General features: G+C 40.2%; 1 protein-coding gene across 3 annotated transcripts in view; it reads left to right on the forward strand.

The window, feature by feature from the left end:
• Positions 1-22,222, forward strand: part of snx29 (sorting nexin 29) — a 396,186-nt gene that overhangs the window by 26,757 nt on the left and 347,207 nt on the right. For all 3 annotated transcript variants that reach the window (XM_048609502.1, XM_048609503.1, XM_048609504.1), the window contains exon 2: positions 19,160-19,224. In XM_048609502.1, coding sequence (XP_048465459.1) covers positions 19,160-19,224 — 65 coding nt within the window. The remainder of the gene's footprint in view (positions 1-19,159; positions 19,225-22,222) is intronic.

Below are 22,222 nucleotides of genomic sequence, written 5' to 3' on the forward strand. Positions count from 1 at the left end.
CAGTTGGATAAACGCCCCTTTGCAGTTTCATGTGATTGAGGAAAGCATTCATTGCAGCTATATATAACAACTTCTTTCGCGGTCACTTATTTTGCCAGTTTTCAATGGGATTTTCACTAATTAGTTAAAAGCAGAGTAAAATAAATTGAGGAACTTTTACCCCGAGACGACTTGATATGTACGTTTTTTCTCCTCTTGATTTATCTGTGATAAGCAAAATTGTTGTGTGAAACTTCTGCTTTTTGTAGGAATGTATTCAGTGCTGCAGCACTGGGTTTGTCACAATCCATACTAGTGGAAGTAAATATTTTGACAGTTGAGAACAATTTGAAACAAATGCAAAATATTGGAGATCTGCTGGAGAAACAAGTCTGCCTGTCATTCAAGTCTTGATTCAATAATCGACAGGAGAACTAAACTCCAGAGGTGAAGTGAAAGTGATTGCTGTTTTTGGCTTTTCAAGACTGATTTTGATTGTGGCATCAAGGATTCTTGGTAAAAGTAGAGTTTAAATACTTTACATTGGCTGGAGTCATACTGAGCACAAAGGAAGGTTTTGTTGGAGGTGAGTCCTCTCAGCTGCAGGGTATCTCTGCCGGTGTTCCTCAGGGTAGTGTCCTAGGCCTTACCACCTTCAGCTGCTTGATCAATGATCTACCTTCCATCACAGGGCGAGAAGTGGATGTTCACTGATGACTGCACAATATTCAGAATCTTTCACGACTCTTCAGAAACTGAAGAAGTCCACATCCAAAAGCAGCAAGACCTGGTCCCTTTCGAGGCTTCGGCTGATGTGGGGCAAGCAAAATTCATGCCATATGCCAGGCAATGACCATCTTCAACAAGCAAGAATCTAATTACTGTCCCTTGATATTCAATGCATCACAATCACTGAATCTCCCACTATCACAGCTTGGGAACCAGCCTTGACAAGAAACTGAACTGAACTAGCAATATAAATCCTGTAGTTACAAGAGCAGTTTACCATCTACAAGGCACAACTCAGGACTGCAATGCAGTGCTCCCAACTTGCAGTGCAGCTGCAACAACACTTGAGCTTGACACCTTTCAGGACAAAACTTGATTGACATTATGCCCACAAACATCCACTCCCTCTGCCTCTGACACTAAGTTGCAACAGTGTGTATTCCCTAAAAGCATTGTAGGTGTGCATACACTAAGTGAACTGTAGCACTTCAAAAAAGTAAGTCACCACCACCTCAAGGGCAAATAATAATGAGCAACATATGTTGGTGCATCAAACAAAGGCCACATCCCATGAATTAATTCAGACAAAAAGCATCTGTGGTGAGAGAAACAACTGCTCACAATACGGTTTGTTTTACAAAATGCAGACTGGGTGATGGCTTTGCAGAATATCTCTTCTCAGTCTACAAGCAGGATTTTGACCTTCTCATCATTTACTATTTCTATACGCCATCTTGCTTGCATGTTCATTTTTGTGCCTGAGTGTCGTGTTGAAACTCAACTGAAACTGGAATAGCAGCACTTCATTTTCAGTTTGGACACTTGACAGTCTCCTGGACTCTTCAGAGCATTCAGTGATTCAGACCACAAATTCCAACTTCATATTGATATGTAAGGTCATGCTTTAGAGCTTCTTTACAACTGTTACCTCCCCACCTTTACCTTTTGTTTGATGCATCTTCGATGTGTAATCTCTCTCTTGCCCTCTAACCTTTCCTTGATCATAATTCTGGTCCACTTTTCCCCACCTTTTTAAGAGCATGAACCCTTTCACATTTCACCATCTTCAGTTCCGATGAAGCCAGATTGAATTTGGAATGTTAACTCAGTTTTTCTTTCCCTTGATGCCGCTGGACCTGTTGAGTTCCCAGCACTTTTATTTTAATTTCAGGAGGAAGCTACCTAACACTGTGTTCGCTTGTTCTGATATTGTTTAAAAAAAATAAATAAAGGGTGGTGCCATATCTTCCCTTAATTTAATTGAAAACCATCAGTCTTTGGAATCGCTAAGATTACTCATTGTCTAGCAAACCAGGAACTTGAATAGTGTTTAAGAAATGGAAATTGCAATTGTTTATCTGTTAATAAAATCTTCATGAGCTGAACATCTTTCAGTTGTGTTTAATGTAGGTGACAGTTGATTCAGGATGAAACAGTTGCACTTCTTTTACACATGACAGGAGGTTATCTGAAAATTGGCGTATAAATAATATACATGAACAGAAATCATATGATTTCTAACAAGCAAGAATTTTGCTCATTATTTTTTGTTGTGCCTGACGTATGATTAACTTGGAAGAGATATAATTTATTTTGTTTTTTGACCACTCTTGAATGATTCAGGAAATTAGAGCATTCCATATGCACTTCAAGTTTAAAGTATTTATTGATATGATGCTTGTCATGTGATCACAATTAAAATTTTGGAATCATTATACAAATTGCTTGGGTATTCTATCTCTAATTTAGTATAATTTTACAGAATCCTACTTTCTTTTATTGCACAAAGTATGGTAACCATTCATAGCCTTTATCAAGCACCTGCATTACTTTGTTGAATCTGAGTTTTGTTTCTTTTAAAAGTCAACATTAACAAATTGATAAATTGGTAACATTTTTTTAATGTGTTTGTGATCTAATGCAAGCCTATTCTGAATAAAGAATGATGTTTGTTCCGTGCACCACAGAATACTGATAAGTAGTTTTGTGCCTGGGATTTACCAAATGATCCTCAGTCAGGATGTATTTAGATGTTGAACTGAGGCCAAGATCTTGAGTTGGCAATTTTGGAGAAAACTTTGGAGTAACAACCAAGATCAGATACCACCAGGCTGGAAAATTGTGAATATGAATGTTCTATTCAAGAGACAAACAACTACAGACCAGTTAGCTTGGCATCTATCGTGGCAAAAATGCTAGAATCTTTTCAAGGAGGTAGCTTCACATCTATCATGGCAAAAATGCTAGAATCTTTTCAAGGAGGTTATAGCAAAGCAGATCAAATCTTAATACAGTCAGGCTGAATCAACATGGTTCTGTTAAAGAGAAACCATGTTTGACTAATTTATTAGAGTTCTTTGACGAATTGACACAGTAGATAGGGGAACCTGCGAATGTCATGTATTTAGATTTCTATAAGACATTAGACGAGGCGCCGCATCATGAGTTATTAGACAAAATAAAAACCTCGGGCATGGTAATATATTAACTTGGTTAGCTAACAGGTAAGAGTAAGTATAAGTGAGTCATTTTTGTGTTGGTAAGATGTAACAAGTTGAGTGTCACAGGGATCGGTGCTGGGGCCTTAACTATTTACAGCTGATATTAATAACTTGGATCCGAATGTATGACTATGAAATTTGCTGGTGGTGCAAGGATAGGTAGCAGAGTAAGTTATGAAGCATGCATATGGTGGCTACCAAGGGATAGGTTATGTGAGTGGGCAAAATATTAACAGATGGAGTATAATGTAGCTTTTTAGGAAATTGTCCTCTTTGTCAGGGAGTACTTAAATAAAATCATATTACTTAAATGGAGAGAGATTGCAGAGGTACCTGGGTGTTCTGATACATAAATCACAAAACATTCGTATGTAGGCTGTGATGATCATCAAGAAATCAGTTCACAGTCTAATTACTAATATTGAGAGTGACAATGAGGAAGTGTTTGTAAGTCACACCGCCAAAATAATGAGCTTAATGTTGAAATTAAAATAGTTTTGAACCACTGTTGTATTGGCTTCTCTTTTGCTCTGATGCCTTGAAGTCTGCAGCATTATACTGGAATATTGTGAATGGCTTAACACTTAATAAAACCAGTATTCTCCATTAGAATTTTAAATGTTTTTGTTTTAAGAGACATTCAAACAATTTTTTATAAAATAGTATGATCATTTACTGGACACAGTTAGTTGTCAGGCTGAGGCTACATCAATAGCTTGGCCATATTTTGTCATGTAATATTGGTATTGATAAGAGTGACCATTGCACAGTCCTTGTAGAGATGAAGTCCCACCTTCATATTGTGAATAATTTCCATCGTGTTGTGTGGCATTATCACCGAGCTAAATGGGGCAAACTTCAAACAGATCTAGCAATTCAACACTGGGTATCCATGAGGTGCTTTGGGCCATTACCAACAGGAGAATTGTACTCCAGCACAATCTGCAATCTCATGGCTCAGCATATCCCCTACACAACCATTACCATCAAGGCAGGGATCAATTCTGGTTCAATGGAGAGTGCAGGAGGGAATGCCAGGAGCAGCACCAGGCGTACCTGAAAATGAGGTGTCAACCTGGTGAAGCTACCAAACAGGATTTCTTGCATACCAAACAGGACTCCTTGTATGCCAAACAGCATAAGCAGCAAGTGATCCCACAACCAACGGATCAGATCTAGGCTCTGCAGTCCTGCCACATTCCGTCGTCAATGATGGTGGACAATTACACAACTCATGAAGGAGGTGGCTCCACAAATATCCCCATTCTCAATGATGGAAGAGCCTGGCACATCAGTGCAAAAGTTAAGGCTGAAGCTTTCTCAGCAATCTTCAGCCTGAAGTGCCGAATGGATGATTCATCTTCGCCTCTTCCCATGATCCCCACCGTTTTGGATACGAGGCTTCAGCCAATTCGATTCACTCCACTTGATATCAAGGAACTGTTGGAGGCACTATACTGCAAATGCTGTGGCCCCTGAGAACAGTCTGGCAATAGTACTGAAGACTTGTGGCCCAGAACTTGCTGCTTTCCCAGCCAAGCTCTTCCAGTACAGTTACAATACTGGCATCTACCCAACAATGTGGAAAATTGCCCAAGTATGTCCTGTCCATTTTAAAAGAAAGGATAAATCCAACCCAGCCAATTAGTGACCCATCTGTCTACTCTCAATTATCAGTAAAGTGATGGAAGGTGTCATCAATCGTGCTGTTAAGCGGCACCTGCTCAGTGATGCCTGAATTAGGTCACAGCTGAGTGGCCCTCATGGAAGCCAGTTACAGCCCTTGGTTCAAACATGGACATAAGGGCTGAATTCCAAAGGGAAGGTGAGAATGACAGCCCTTGACAGCAAGACTGTTTGACCGTGTGGTATCAAGGAGCCCTAGCAAAACTGAAATCAGTGGGTATCAAGGGTCAAACTCTTCGGTGGCTGGAGGCATATCTGGCACATAGGAAGATGGTCGTGGTTGTTGGAGGTCAGTCATCTCAGCTCCATGACATCTCTGCAGGAGTTCTCAGGTTAGTGTCCAAGGCCCAACCATCTTCAGCTGCTTCATCAATGACCTTCCCTCCATCCTAAGGTCAGAAGTGGGAACGTTCGCCAATGATTGCACAATGTTCAGCACCATTCGTGACTCTTCAGGTACTGAAGTAGTCCATGTTCAAATGCAACAAGATCTGGACAATATCCAGGCTTGAGGTGGCAAATGGCAAGTTACATTAGTGCCACACAAATGCCAGGCTGTGACCATTACCAACAAGAGATAATCTAACCATCTCTCCTTGATATTAAATGATGGGTTACTGTTGACCAGAAACTCGACTGGACTTGCCACATAAACATGTCTACAAGACAGGAACGAGGAATACTGCAGTGAGTAACTCACCACCTGACTCTCCAAATCCTGTCCTCCATCTCCGAGGCACAAGTCAGGAGTGTGATGGAATATGCCTCACTTGCCTGGATGGGTGAAGCTCCAACGGCACTCAAGAAGCTTGACACCATTCAGGACAAAGCACCCTGGTTGATTGGCATCACATCCACAAGCATCCACTTCCTCTGTAAAGGATGCTTAGTAGCAGTAGCGTGTACCAACTACAAGATGTACTGCAGAAATTCACCAAAGATCCATAGACACTACCTTCCAAAACCAAGACCACTTCTAATTAGGACAAGAATATGGGAACGCTATCATCTTCAAGTTCCCCTGCAAGAAACTCACCATCCTGAGTTGTTCCTTTACAATTGCTGGGTCAAATTCCTGGAAATCCCTTCCTTCATGGCATTGTGAGTCAACTCACAGCATTCTGGCTGCAGTGGTTCAAGAAGGCTGCTCACCACCACCTTCTCAAGGGCAACTAGGGATGGGCAATAAATACTGGCCAGCCAGTGATGCCCACGTCCCACAAATGAATTTAAAAAGTGAGCAACTTGATTCTTGAACCACATGTTATGTTGAGAACGTGGTAGAATAATTGCTGCTTGGATATTTGAAGATGAAATGGAAGGGTTATATAGGTACAAATATGATTTGGACTGAATATTTGTTTACATTGAACATGAAACAGAATAGTACAGCTCAGGAACAGACCCTTCAGCCCACCATAACTGTGCAGACCATGATGCAATCCTAAACAAACCCCATCTGCCTCCATGTAGACCGTAACCTTTTCTCTGCTGTTCATGTGTCTGTCTAAATGCTCTTAAACTTCGCTAATGTTTCTTCTCAGTATTATTTGGAACTTATTTGAATGTTGATGTTTTCCGACGTGTTCTGTTATAGTCTGAGGCACGGGTTGGTAGAGTTTATGTTCCTTTCCCTACTGAAGTTGGATAATCTCTAACGGACTATCCTTTCCAGTAAGCTGAACTTCAGTGGCAAAGCTGCTCATTCTGATCCTTGAACCATACCACATTTCCCTCGATACTGGGTTAATGAGCACAATTAATTTGTAGGGAATGGGACATGGGTGATGGAAGAGGCTGGTTTTGCTGTCGTTTACAAGCATGTTTAGTGTTTAAAAAAAAGCCCAAAAACAGAACAGCAGTTTATGCCTTAATTTTTTTTTTCCATGTGTTGGTTTTTAATGGCAGTTGGCTAATCCCAGAACAGAACCAATAGCCTGAATCTTAATTTCAACCTCTGTCCTTGTGCAGTAGAAGCATCTTTGTACTTAGGTAGGGTTTTGTCTTCTAAATTGCTGCCAGTGAACAATTTGCTTGGTTAAAAACTTGTATTAAGTGTATTTAGAGATAATTGCTGTTCAGAATGTTGCACTAAAGTGCAGGTTTTTCCTCTCGGTGTTCCTTAGTTTATGGCACTTCAGATTGTTGATTTTATAGCAGTATAACACCCTAGTAAACTGTCATTACTGACAGCTTAATGTTGTTTGGAGTGTTGAAGAAAACTAATCTTTTTACTTACTACCCTGTATTTTGATTGTATAATTTTGACGTAATACATAGTTCAAAGGAACAGAATACACAATTAATATTAAATGGAATTTCATTGGTTTGGTTCAGTGCTAGGAAAGGAGTCCAACTGGTATTTGTACTTCACGAGAGCCTCCTTCCAATACTTGTCATTTAACCCTTTCAGTGCAGTCTTCTTTTGTTTCTCTGTTCTATACTTATCTAGCTACCCCTTAAATACATTTACGTTCTTCCCCTCAGATACGCCCTGTTAGAGAGATCGGCATTACTCTTTGGGTGAAAAGGTTTTCTTCTGAATTGCCTGTTGAATTTATATGTACCGTGTTTTGCTCTCCATTACAAATGCAAGCATCACCACTTCTACATTTTCGTAGACGCTTCATGATTTTAAAACGCCTCTATCAGGTCAGTAAGCCTTCTGGAGGACCCTAGTCTATTCAGTCTTTTCTGTGAGAAGAACCGAGATGTTATCCAGTATTTATCATCACTAAACCATTTTAGCCCCATCTCCATTGTTTTTATCTAATATGGAGACTGGACTCGGTACTCAGTGTTGTTTAGCTCAGATTCTGCACAAGTTTAATATAACATCTCTGCATTTCAATTCTATCCTTCTCAAAGTGCTTTACAGTGACAGATACTTTTGTTTCTTTTGATCCCTTTGCTTAATCTAGGCTCCTGTAAGCACCTGAAAGATCTTAACATAAAATCTTTTCCAAAAAATTAGAACTGGGGCTTTGTACCACAATGATAGTCTCCCAATGCGTGGACCAGGAGACCTGAGTTCAAGTACCACCTGCTTCTGAGGTATGTAACAACATCTTTCCACGGGTTGATTGGCAAGTATTTACCAACGAATTAGGAATGAAAGCTGTAGTTCTAATTCACATTAATCTTCCTATGTCATAATTTTGAGCAAAACTGTTATGACATTTACAACACAAAAAAAAATTATACATCATTTATAATGGAAAGTCCTGTATCATCATTTCTTGTCATGTTTGATTGTTTTGGCATTGTTGCGTACTCCGGTCTTTCACCACTTGTTGATACGATAGTGTGACTCATCTGGATCCATTTACTGTTCTGTCCAGCTGATTTTTCTGTCTCCAATTAGAGCTTTTTGCTCTATCAGAGCATTCCCAACCAGTCAGTGGGGGGAACAGGCCAAAAATCCTTCTTTATGTACAGAATTCTATTTGAAGCTAAAGTAAATAAATCAGTTCTTGATTTGAACTTTGGGACCAATATGCCAATTAGGAAATGGAAAAATAAACGACCTTAACAGATGCAGTGAGGCTTCACGACAATAGAAACACATGAATTTAGAGTAGGAGTAGGCCATTTGACCCCTGAGTCAGCTCTGCCATTTGAAAAGATTGTGGCTACTCTGTAGCTTCCACTGTATTTTCCTGTCTACCTCCTATACCCTTTGACTCCCTTGTCACTACAGAATTTCTCCTACTGAGCATTAAAAATATTCAGTGAATTCCATGGGCTGGCAACACTCTGATGGAAAATCTTTCATCTCCCCTCTGTCTTAAATAGGAGACCCCTTATTTTTAAAATGTCTTCTGCTTCCAGTCTCTCCATTCTGTCAGCATTTGCCCTGTCAGGTCCCCTTGACATGTTTTAGTGAGATCACCTCTGATTCTTCAGACCCAATTTGTCCAAACTTTCCTCATAAGATGACTCCTTCATTCCCAAGAATCAGTCTTTAAAGCCTTCTCTAATCTGCTTATCATTGCAATTATATCAGCACTCTTTACAACAGTAGAAAAAAACTTCCCTATTTTTATATTCCATTTCCCTCACGACATGATATAACCTTGTATTCACTTTCCTAATCATTTGCTATACTTCATGCTATATTTTCATGATTCACTTAGCCGAACACCCAGATTCATTTGTACTACAAAGTTCTGCAATCTCTTCACTTAAAGTGCTTTTCTATTTTTACTTACCAAAGTGGACAAGTTTGTATTTTCCCGTGTTATACTTCATCTGCCATTTTTTCTGGTGACTCACCTAACCTGTCTAGATCTCTTAGGTCAGTTAGTTCAGTTGGCTGGACAGCTGGTTTGTGATAGTGATGCCAACAGTGCTGGTTCAGTTCGTGCATTGGCTGAAGTTACTATGGGTGTACCAACTTCTTATCTTCATCCCTGGCCTGATGCGTGATAACTCTCGGGTTCTATCACCACTAGTTGAATTTCTCTGAGAGAGCAGTCCCATGGAACGATGGCAAAATTACATTTTATGCATATATTTGCAGTCTCTATACATTCTCATCAAAATTTATTGTCTTAGCTGTTTTAATGCTATTAGTAAATTTTGGAACCGTATATTCAGCCCCTTTATCCAACTCATTATATATTGTGAATAGCGCTGATCCTGTGGCATCAAGTCTCATCTTGTCATCCTTAAAATCACCCAATATACATGTCCTCTCTTTCTTGTTAGCTGAACAATTTTCTATCCGTGATAAAATGTTACCACCATGAGCTCTGATTTTATCCAGTGACCTTTGTGGCACCTTGTTAAATGGCTTCTGAAAAATCTAATTACTTTACATTCACAAATTCCCCTTTATCCATGTTGCTTGTAATTTCCTCCAAGAACTCTAATAAATCAGTTAAATGTGGTTTTCCCCTTTCGCAAAACTACGTAACCTGCTTTCTGAAGATTTTTGAAGTGACATGATTTCCTTAAGGCAGGATTAGGTGAAGTGGCCTATAATCTCCAGCTTTCTACATCTCTCCGTTTTGAATAGAGGGTTACGTTTGCTATTTTCCAATCTGATGGGCTTTTTCCAGAGACTAGGGAATTTTGGAAAATTACAACCAATATATTAACTATCTTAGTCATTCTTTTAAGACCCTTGGATGCAGACTATTAAATCCTTGGGGATTGTCATCTTTTAGTTCTGATAGTTGTTTTTTTTTCAGAACCCTTTCTCTGATAATTGCACTTCTATCACTTCCTTCCTCGTACTTTGCTATGATCACACCTCATGGTGATACTGGGCCGGTTAGATCTCAGAGTGAAACCTGCCTTGATAGATCATAAGTTTTATTTTCGTTTTTTTTTTGTTTACTGTGGAGGTCAGTCACTGGAAGTCTCTTGTGATTATGTTCAATGTACTTTAAATAAAAGAACTAAGTTTATTACACAACAGAAAATGCAAATTGTTTGACTGTAGAAAAACTAGTTGAAAGGTTTCATTGCAAACATTAGAAAGAAAGATTCACTGCTTTCCCCCCACCAATGATCTTACAGACAACATTATTGAAAACTCCCTCCAGTTACGTGCTAAAACTCTTACTCTGGGACATCTTTTATCAATTTCCTCGTTAGAGATTTTTGCTGTGCATTTACTTGATGCTATTTTCTTGAGATAAAGTCTCTTCTTGAGACCCTTTAAATCAAACTACTAACTCAGCACACTTTTTTTTTTTAACATGGATTCATGTTAAATTCATGTCTTCAGCCTGCTAGGATGTCTTCCTTTTTGAAAGCTTCACAGCTTTCTGCTTCGAGAGACTTCTCAGCAACTCAAGACTTTTCCTCAGCCCATGTTGCGTGGGGACTGCTACTAATAGCACTGAGAATCATAGAATTTTTACAACATGGAAAATACCCAGGTTGGTGGTCATACATCCATCTCTTCTAATCTCTTTTTCTAGTACTTTGCCGGTTGCCTTGTATGCCGTGCATTTTGTGTGTTCATCCTAATACTGTTAAATGTCTTGTGGGTTCCCCCCTCTGCTATGCTTTTAGGCACTGAGTTCCAGATACCTGTCACCCTCCAGGTGAAAAAGTCTTTTCTGAAATCCCTTCGAAAACTCCTTGAACATTAGGGGTGAAGGGGGCTGAATGTCATATGGTGTGGACAGGCACCCAATCGAGCAAGCTACTTTTCTTTGGATGGTTTTGACTTTTTTTGGTGCTTTATACATTCAGACAAGTGGAGAATATTGTATCCCATTCCTGACTTGTGCCTTGTAGATGGCGAATAAGCTCTCGGGAGTCAGGAAGTGAGTTACTTGCCTTGCAATGTGGTAGTCAGATAAAATTACTGATCTTCTTGATAATTCCTCAGTTCGTCACCATTCATTTGTTAATTTGAATATTAGCTGTTATATCAAATACAAATCAATGAATTAAATAAATTGATATCAAGTAATGCATTCAGATTTGGGGGACAGTCAGATATTAATACATAATTTAATTGCTTATTTCCTGTAACACAGCCATATCCACTTTCCAATGCAATACTTTTTCCTCAGTAGTCCTATAGACAATATAATCAGAGATCCAGGAACACATAAACGTACTTGTTATGTCAGCTCTAAGTATTCAGCTTAATTTTCCCTTCTTTTGACCAGTACACGGTGGAGATTTGTATTGGGATTTATCTTCAAATGCACAAATATATGCTTCTTAGATTAACTTCTTTATAGTTTGGTGATTAAAATGAATACATTGGATGAAACTACAGTAAACATTGAAGTGGATTGTGTCAAATTAGAACAAGTAAATAAGTCTGTCATTTTGGGACAAATGATTCAGAAGATGGCAGCTATGATGCAGAATTTATATTGTGAAGATGAAGGATTTAACAACAAAAATCAAGCTTGAAACACGAAAAAGATCTTGATGCTGCATTTTGTCCATTCTCCTGAACATCTCAGAAACCTGGACAATAATTCACACTCTGTGGAAGAAAATACGGGTGTCTGAAATGTAGAACCTGATCAAAAACAAAGTTGCTGGAAAAGCTCAGTAGCATCTGTGAAGGAGAAAACAGAGTTAATGTTTCAGGTCCAGTGTCCCTTCCTCAGAACAGATGGTGGCTGGGAAAACATCAGCTTATATGCAGAAAAATGGAAGGTGGGTGGGGTAGGGAGTAAACGATAGGATAGAGCCTAAAGAGAGAGAAGAGCAGTTGGACAGACAGAGGTGATAACGATCAGGCTGGGAGGGTGAATAGTTGTTAATGGGGACTATTAGTGACTAACAACAGGGGGTGTGTAATGGCAGGCTATGTGGTAACAAGGCCTGGTGTGTGGGGTAGGGGGCTGGGACATGGGAGAGTTTAGGCCCTAAAATCATTGAACTCGATATTGAGTCCGGAGGGCTGCAGGGTCCCCAAGCAGAAAATGAGGTGGTGTTCTTCCAGCTTGCATTGAGCATTGCTGGAACACTGCAGCAAGCCAGAGACAGAGATGCTGGCCAGGGAACAGGGTGGTGCGTTGAAGTGGCAGGCAACAGGTAGTCCAGGGTCTTTGTTGCGAGCAGAATGTAGATGTTCTGCAAAGCAGTCAACCAGTCTACGCTTCGTTTCCCCAATGTAGAGGAGACCACACTGTGAGCAGTGAATGCAGTAGACTAGATTCTGGGAAGTTGCTTCACCTGGAAGGTATGTTTGGGCCCTTGGATACTGGGGAGGGAGGAGGTAAATGGGCAGGTGTTGCACCTTCGCCGGTTACAGTGGAAGGTACCATAGGGCTGTGGGGGGATGTTGGGCATGAAGAAAGAGTGGACCAGGGTTTCCTGGAGGGAACAGTCTCTGCTGAAGGTAGACAAGGGACGGGAGGGGAATATATGTCTGGTGGTGGTATCTTGCTGGAGGTGGCGGAACTGGTGTCTGATGATCTTCTCGGTGTGGATGCTGGTGGGATGGTAGATTAATGTTTGAGCTTCACTTCTGTGTATATTGCTGTGAATTGTTCTTGCTGTTTGTCCCTTTATTTTGCTTACTTTGAGTGATATTGTTTTATTGTTGTTATTTTGAACCAGTGTGATCTTGAGGATATATTATTTCCCACTTTGGTTAACCAATCATAGGGGTTTAAGTTTTACATTAGTGATGCACTTTGTATTTGGACTTTAATCTGCACCCTGTGATTCAGTTTTTTAAAAATGTGTTCATGGGATATGGGCATTGCTGGCTGGACCAGCATTTATCTCATCCTTAATTGGTTGGGGGGAAGGCAATATTGAGATGCCATCTTAAACCACAGCAGTCCTTCATTCTAGGTACTCCCACAAAACTAATTGGAAGGGTGTCCAGGATTTTGACTCAGTGACAGTGAAGGAGCAGTGATTATAATTCCAAACCAGGATTGTAGGTGGCTTCAAGCAGAATTTAAACATGGTGTTCTAATGAATTTACTACTTTTGTCCTTCAAGGTTGTGGCGATTGCAGGAAGGTGCTGTTTAAGGAGCCTTGGATGAGTTCATAAAATCGTAGAATTCCTACAGTGCAGTTAGAGGACATTTGACCCATCAACTTGAATGATCCGCTGTAGAGCATACCACTCAGACCCACACTTCCCCATCCTGTCCCCATAACCCAACATGGCTAATCCACCTGGCCTGCATATCTTTAGACTGTTGGAGGAGACTGGAACACCTGGCAGAAAGCCACATGGACAGGAGGAGAATGTACAAACTCCACACAGACCCAAGGCTGGAATCGAACCGGGACTGTGAGACAGCAATGCTAATCATAGCGCACACCATCATTAACATGCAATTCACAGTTACTACTGTGCATCAGTGGTGAAGGGAATAAATGCTAAAGATTATGTGGTGTCAATCAAGAAGGGAGCTTTGTCCACAGTGATGTCAAGCTTTTTGAGTGCAGTTGTAGCTTGCACCCATCCACGCAAGTAAAGAGTATTCCATCATATTCCTTACATGTACCTTGGAGAAGGTGGGCACGCTTTGGAGAAACAAGAAGTGAGTTGCCATAGAATTCATCACCTCTAATCAGCTCTCATAGTATACTAGTGTAATTTGGAAACATATCAATCCTTGATTATCTGACAATTTTCATTAACTAACCTTGGTCTTGGGGTACACTTCCACTATGCCAGGTAATGAAGTGATCACTGTGCAAATATTGCTTTCATGAGCACTGAGTATGACAAAACCCATAAGGTGCAAGTGAATGTTTCTTTTGGTAGAGTATTACTATCCTTTGGGCATGGGATGGCTTGACTGTTGGTTTGTAGAATGCTGCTAACAGGGTAGATTCAGTTCCTGCACTGGCTGAGGTTGCTATGAAGGATTCTCCTCTCAACCTCTCTCCTCACTTGAGGCATGGTGACCCTCAGGTTTAACCACCACCAGGTCAGCCCTGTCTCTGAGAGAGCAGCACTATGGTCTGCTAGGACGAGGGCGACTTTACCTTTTATCTTGCTATCCTACAACACTACTTTGAAAAAGAGCAGGGTAAGTCTTTTGGTGTCCCGACAAATATTTCTTCTTCAGCCAACAAACATAACTAAACAGAGATTACCTGCTCCTTCACTGATTGCTGTTTGTGGGACCTTGTGATGTGCTAATTGGCTGCTAACATAAGAACCGTGGCAGCTTGATAGGTGCTTATAATGTCCTGGAGATGTGACGTGAGTGAAAGTTGATTATTGCCGTGCAAACGAAGTACTTAGTTCCTCGACTGCATGTTTTTGTTCTCGTCTTTTTTGTACGGCTTGTATGGATTGCTTTTTTTTTGTCAGTCTTTAAATTTACCCATTCTTGGGTTGGCAGGACTGATGTCTGAAGAGGAACTGAAGTTAAGAGAAATCTCATAGAAACCTATAAAATTCTGTTTGGAATAGACAGGGTAAATGCAGGAAAATAGCTCCCAATGACCAGGGGCTCCAAGAGTCAGCATCTAAGGCCATTTAGGACTGAGAGGAGGAGAAGTTTATAAACCCAGTAAGTGATGAGCCTGTGGAATTCTCTGCCAGAGAAAGTGGTTGAGGCGAAACATTGTTTTCAAGAAGTACTGAAGGCTGAACAGATCAAACAATACGGGGAATAGTATGGTGGCTCAGTAGTTAGCACTGCTGCCTCACAGCGCCAGTAACCTGCGTTCAATCCCAGCCTTAGGCGACTGTATGTGTGGAGTTTGCATGTTTTCCCCGTATCTGCATGGGTTTCCTCTGGGTGCTCTGGTTTCCTGGCACAGTCCAAAGATGTGCAAGTGAGGTGGATTGGCCATGGGAAAGACCGGGTTATGAGTCTGGGCGGGAGGCTCTTCGGAGGGTTGATGCGCACTTGATGGGCTGAATGGAAAAAAAAAACAGGGGCGGCACGGTGGCTCAGTGGTTAGCTCCACTGCCTCTAAGCACCAGGGACCCAGGTTCCACCCTCTGGTGACTGTCTGTGTGGAGTTTGCACATTCTCCCCGTGTCTGCGTGGGTTTCCTTCTACAGTCCAAAGATGTGCAAACTAGGTGGATTAACCATGCTGAATTGCCTATACTGTCCAGGGATGTGTAGGTAAGGTGGGTTATAGGGGGATGGGTCTGGCTGGGATGTCTGCGGGTTGGTGTGGATTGGTTGGGCTAAAGGGTCTGTTTCCACCCTGTAGGGATTCTATGATTCTAATGTCTTGATTGCAGAATCCTGCTGTCACTTCTTTCCAGTCCAATCAGAAGCAGATTAAAATCTTGGAACACCATAATGGAATGCTATGCCTATTTCTTGTATTTACATAAGCTCCTTTTAATGCAGGAAGGCATTCCAAAGAACCTCACAGGGTAAGAAAACAAATGGATGCTAAGCTAAGCAGGGATGAGGAGGAGAAAGCCAGAAACTTGATCCGAGATTTGGGTTTCAAGGATTTCTTTAAAGGAGGATAGAGAGGTGGAGAGACAGGAAGATGGAGTGATTGAGTACTGGTCACCTCTACTGGTGGACTGACACATGTGAGAATGAAACGAGAGCAATTGAGAACTTGAGAGAAGTTTCTAATTTGTACCTTGCTTCAGGTGTCACATGTCAAATAATGAAACTTTTAATTTTTGGCAACTGTATAGATCCATTTATGCATGATAAAAATGGTATTAGTTCATTTTCAGCATAACTGGGGATTTAAAAGTCCAAATCCTTTTTTTAAAAAAATATTTTTGTCTGTCAGTAGGTAGTGAATCTGTGGAATTCTTTACTACAGAGAATTGTAGAGGCTGGGTTGTATTTCTGTTTAATTCCTTTATGGGATGTGGGCATCGTTGGCAAGGTCAGGTATTTATTGCCTATTCCTAATTGCACAGAGGGCAGATAAGACTCAACCACATTGCTGTGGGTTTGGAGTCACATGTAGACCAGACCAGATAAGAATGGCACTTTCCCTCCCTAAAGGACATTAGTAAACCAGATGGGTTTTTCCAACAATCGACAATGGTGTCATGGTCATCATTAGATTTGAACCCTGGTCCCTAGAGTATTACCTGGGCTTCTGGATTAACAGTCCAGTGATAATACCATCAGTTCAGGCAGCATTCTGCTCCTTTTGATGCTGGCTGGCCTGCTGTGTTCCTCCAGCTCCACATTGTTTTGACTCTGACTCCAGCATCTGCAGTTCTTGCTGTCTCCGATTAATTCCATTCGGCCTTGCCTTCCCGATGTACTTGTTAATTATATTCAAGGCTGAGATAGATTCTTAATGAATAAGGGAATCAAGGATTATGGGGAAAAAGCAAGAAAGAGGAGTTGAGGATTATCAGATCAGCTGGGATCTCATTGAATGGTAGAGCAGACTTGATGAACTGAATGATCTAATTCTACGCCTACATCTTAAGATCTTTTTGTCAATTGAGCTGACTTCAATCTTGCTTTAAGAATTGGTTTAAAAGACGTACAGGAATTGTTGGCGGTGATTCTCTTACTGTGGTGAACTACTTGGCACTAGATTTCCTGTCATATCTCCACCCACAGCATGTTTTGAGAATTGGAATTTACAATCTTTATTGGTAGAGTTCTGTTCACAACTCGACTTGAATCAAATATACTAGTTGATCATCTTATATTCAGATTAACAAGTACAATAAAAGTTTTCCTCATTTATAATCAGTAGAGTGTGGTGAGGAAAGGAGAGGAAGTGATTTTTTTTCAGTGTGTGGCCCTTGAAATATTTGAAAAGCCTGGTAGCAGTATTCTGTCTCCTCTTTGAGTCACGGAATGATGAATAACATTACTCTAATATTTATTTGTTCCGTGTTACTGAACATTTGCTGAAATATTTTGCATGTGATGTGCAGAGTCCCCAAGGCATTGCTTACTGTGAGCCAAAGAACATACCAAAAATACTGTTTAACTTCCATAACATGTCAAAAAAGAAAGGTCTGTATTTATTTTGTGGCTTACCTAGCAGCAGTACAAAAGTATTTGTGTTCTGCATCTAACATTATTTAGTGCAGTTACCATTATGTATGTGATCCCTTAAAGAACAAGGGACAACGAAGAATTTAGTTGTTTTTCAGAATGTTTATTATTTATTCATAGATGTCGTTATATATATATTAATGTTATACATTTGGGGATGTAGAGACCAATTTTTAAAAAAAAATGTAGGCGATACAAAACTTAAACACATTTGTAATTTTTTAATAGAATCCCTGCAGTGTGGAAACAGGCCCTTCAGCCCAACAAGTCCACACTGACCCACAGAGCATCCTACCCACCTAATCTACGCATCCCTGAACACTATGGGCAATTTAGCATGGTCAATCTACCTAACCTGCACATCTTTGGACTGTGGGAGGAAACCCACGCAGACATGGGGAGAATGTGCATACTCCACACAGACAGTTGCCTAAGGGTGGAATCGAACCCAGGTCCCTGGCGCTGTGAGGCAACAGTGGTAACCACTGTGCCGCCCAAATCTGTAATGTGTAATGTAGGTAGGGTTAAACTTGAGAAGATGCTCTTGGAATGGAGATCCTAATCTCCAAATGCTAAAATTATGGATTACTGTGCAGCAGTGATCCTTGCACTCCTGTATGTTTTAGAAACTTGGACATCTTCCAGCAGGCATCTCAAAACATTGGAGAAGTACTATAAGTGGTGCTTTTGCAAGATCCTTCAAATCTGGTGGCAAGAGTGGTGCTCCGACGGCAGTGCCCACTACCAACCCGATATACCCAGCCGTGAGATGGTAATCATGCAAAACAAGATCTGCTGATTGGTACTTGCCTTTCAAATGAATCTCAAAAGAGCTGTCCTACTCAGTCATGGCAGGAGGCTCCATGGGAAACGGGGAAGATGCTTCAGGGATATTCTCAAAACATGCCTGAAGTAATCAAACATCCTCACTGAAATCTGGGAAACCCTGGCTTGAGATGAACCAAAATAGAGAAGGTTTACTCAGAAAGATACTGAAGGGCTTTGTCAGGAGCACAAGGAGATGAGGTTGAGGTATTGTAGAAAGGACATAAAATTCCAAACACATCATCTGCACCCCATATGGCAGAGTCGTAAATCATGCAGACCATCCTCAATCCCGAAGTACCCCAGCAAAAGAAGATTACATTTCAAAAGGATGCAGGTTTTTGAAATGAATGCACAGGTGGCAGATGAAATGTGATACAGACAAACATGAAGTCAATCATTTTGGAAAGAAGGACAAGACGCAATATGCAATATGAGGTACAATTCTAAACAGGATGTAGAAACAAAGGGGCCTGGGGTATGTGTATACAGACCTTAGAAGATGACAGGACAGGATGGGAAACAGGTGATGAAGGGTACTGGATCCTGGACTTTATAAATATGGGTACACAGTACAAAAGCAAAGTAGTTTTGATAAACTTGCGGAAAACACTGGTTCAACCTCCACTATTGTGTCCAATTCCATGCCCCCCTGTTTTGTAAGGATGTGAAGACAATGGCAAAGATGTAGAAAAGATTGACAAGAATGGTTCAAAAAATGAGAAACATCAGTTATGTGAATTGATTGGAGCAGTTGGGTCTGATTTTCTTAGGGAATAGAGGCTATGAGGAAATTTGATTGAGATCTTTACAAACATGAGGGTTGTGGTCAGAATAGATTGAAATATTGGGAAATAAAGGATACCAATTCAATGTAATTAGCAAGTGAAGAATGGTGAAATTAAATTCTCACATAGGTTTCGTCTTTATGCTGTAATCATTCTGTGATTCTATAACTCGATGCATGTAAAATGCTTTACATCTAATTCTGAGCATTGAATTTAATTTCAGTGTTCCAACAAAATGACTGTAGGAGGCAGTCTCTGCTTGAAAGACTTCTTGATGCTGTTAAGCAGGTAAATAAATTTTCTGTGCATCTTTACAATAATGTTCATTCATAAGCCAGAAAGTACTTGACAGGTTAATAAGATCAGAAAATACTGGAAACGCTCAGTTGGTCAGTCAGTATCTCTAGTGAAACACCTGTGTTAATATTTCACAGGGAAAAAAGATCAACTCTCAAAGGTGCAGACTCTCAAGTTCTAAATTCTGAAATGCTGATTCATTGAAGAGTTTACAGAAGGCAATTTGCAATTGAGATTTAGTTGAAACTTAACCAAAATTAGCTTAATTGGTAATCTAGGCATGACTTGCATTCATTCAAAGTGGAAATTCTTGACTAGACTCCTTAACAAAGTCCACTAATCAGTTTCAACGCTACCTTTCATATGTGTATAAAACAGTAAACTGTTGGATTATTCCATTAGTGTCATGCAGTTCATTATATTAAAGCTTCCACATTTGCAACCATGCAGATTTTGTCAGAATGCATACTTCTATATCATTTCTAATAAAAGTCCACATTTCACTTTACTTTTTCACAAATATTTTGACTGTTTTTGTTAAAAGAAGCTTATCCAAAAATGTTGGTTGCAGGCTTTTGAAATCTTCTGAATTTTAATTCTCTTTGGAACTGTGTTAAAATCTGTTTCAGTTGTATTTCGGATGAGTACTTTTCAGTGACTTAGTTCGTGGTTACTGTGCAATAAGTAATTCTCGTATTGGAGGAAAGTTACAGTATTTTCACTTGCTCATAGAAAAAGTCGTTTTCAAGTACTTCTGAAATGTCACTTTAAGATAGTGGAAATGATTTTTTTTTATAAATGTCCAAGACTATTTTTCTTTTATGAAATTTGTATTTTCCACAAAATGCCACATTCATTAGAGTAACTAAAATAGAGCATATTTATTGCTAAATCAACCGCATGCATTTCGAAAACATTTTGATTTAGTACTATTTGTATACACATACAAAAATAATTTGCTAACTAAATTATTGGGTCACTTGCTCTTGTGAGAGCATAAATAACTTTTTTGTGCTTCTTTCACAGAGTGCTGTTAATAGAATGTTGGATTTTTAAAATTCTTTTTATGTTTGTAAAAGAATTAGGTTCTAATCACATTTAAATTGTAATGTGAATCCTAATTTTATTCATTTCATCTGCTTAAAACTTTTGGAATAGCAGTGTTTCAAAGGATTACTTTGAATCACTCATATTGTGACAAATTGATCTTTATTATATGGTGAAATAGCAAAACAATTCTGATCATCTCAGATGCTGTTAATATAATCGAAGGATGTTTTGTGACTTAGTGGGCAGTATCTCTGTCTCCTAGCTCGGAGAATGTTCAAGTTGATGGATGGTTGCCAATCGAAGGGGACTGTTTCGTCTTGAATAGTGTTCAGTGTTGAGTGTTGTGGGAGCCAACTTCCTGCAGGCAAGTGAAGAGTATTCTTTCACACTGCTGACTTGTGCCTTGCAGATAATGAATGGGTTTGGGGAACTGGGAGATGAGTTACTCAGTTCAGAATTTCCAGCCACTTACCTGCGCTCATAACTGTGGTATTTATATGGCTGATTCAGTTCAGTTTCTGGTCAGCGGTAACTGCTAGACTGTTTATAGTGGGGAATTCAGCATTTGTAATGTCAGTGAATGTCAAGGGGCTGTCGGTAGATTTTGTCTTGTCAAAGATGATTGTATGGCATGAATCTTACTTGCCACTTCTCAGCTAAAGTTTGAATGTTACCCACGTCTTCCTGCATGTTGACACAGTGTCTGAGGAATCATAAACGTGACTGAACGTCGTGCAATCATCCGTGAGCGTCCTAACTTGTAATCTAATGAAGGGAGGAAGATCAGTGATGCAACAGCTGGAGTGGTTGGACTTTGGGCACTACCTTCAGGAACTCCTATAGCAATGTCCTGGAACTGAGATGATTGGTCTCTGCAAACCACAAACATCTTCCTTTGTGTTAAGTATGATTCTAACCATTGGAGAGTTTTACCCCTGGTTCCCACTGCCTCCAATTTTGCCAGGGCTCTTTGACGCCACAGCTGGTCAACTGCGAGCTTAATGATAAGGGCAGAACTCTCATGTCCCCTTCTTAAATTTAGCTCTATGTTCATATTCATACCAAAGCTTTAATGAGACATGGAGCCATGTTCCTGGTGGAACCCAAACACTGTTGTTGTTTTAGTGTATAATTGCTGCCTTTTTTTTTGCTCACACCAGCATTTATTGTCCATCACCAGTTGTCCTTGGAAAAGATGATGGTGAACTGCCTTCTTGAATTGCTGCAATCTGTTTGGTGTAGGCACCCCTGCAGTCCTGTTAGAAAAGGTGTTGCAAGGTTAGTACCCAGTGACTGTGAAGGAACGGCAATAAAATTCCAAATCAGGATGGCGTGTGCCTTGGAGGGAAGCTTGCAGGTGATGGTGTTCCCATGTGGCACATGCCCTTATCCTTCTTGGTGGCAGATGTCACAGATTTGGAAGGTGCTGTCAAAGGAGCCTTGGTGAGTTGTTAGATACATCTCATAGATGATAGACACTGCTGCCACTGTGAATTGGGGTGGAGTGAGTGAATGGTCAGTGTGTCTATGTGAAGCCAGTCAAGAGGGCTACTTAGTCTTGAGTATTGTTGGAGCAGGTCTCATCCAAGCAAGTGGTGAGCATACTGTCACACTCCTGAAGTTCTGACTTGTGCCTTGTCGCTGGTTGAAAGGCTTTGAGGAGTCAAGAAGTGAGTTAAATGCCAAGAATTCCTTGCCTTTTACCTGCCCTTGTAATTGTGACTATTGCTTTGCTCATTATGGTACTGTGCTCAATTACTGTAAACTTTTTTTGATGTGCTGAATTTTATGATTGCTAATGTTATATTTTGCATGGTTTCAGTTAGTCTTTAGGCATACTCTTTAATTTGTGTAGAATTGTTTGGAAAAGACCTTAAATGATAAGTTAGTTGTGGAGACCCTCCTATTTCACCTGAATTAACTTTGGCGTTGTTCCTAA

The sequence above is a fragment of the Rhincodon typus genome, chromosome 21, assembly GCF_021869965.1.
Source record: "Rhincodon typus isolate 14 chromosome 21, sRhiTyp1.1, whole genome shotgun sequence".
NCBI lineage: Eukaryota > Metazoa > Chordata > Chondrichthyes > Orectolobiformes > Rhincodontidae > Rhincodon > Rhincodon typus.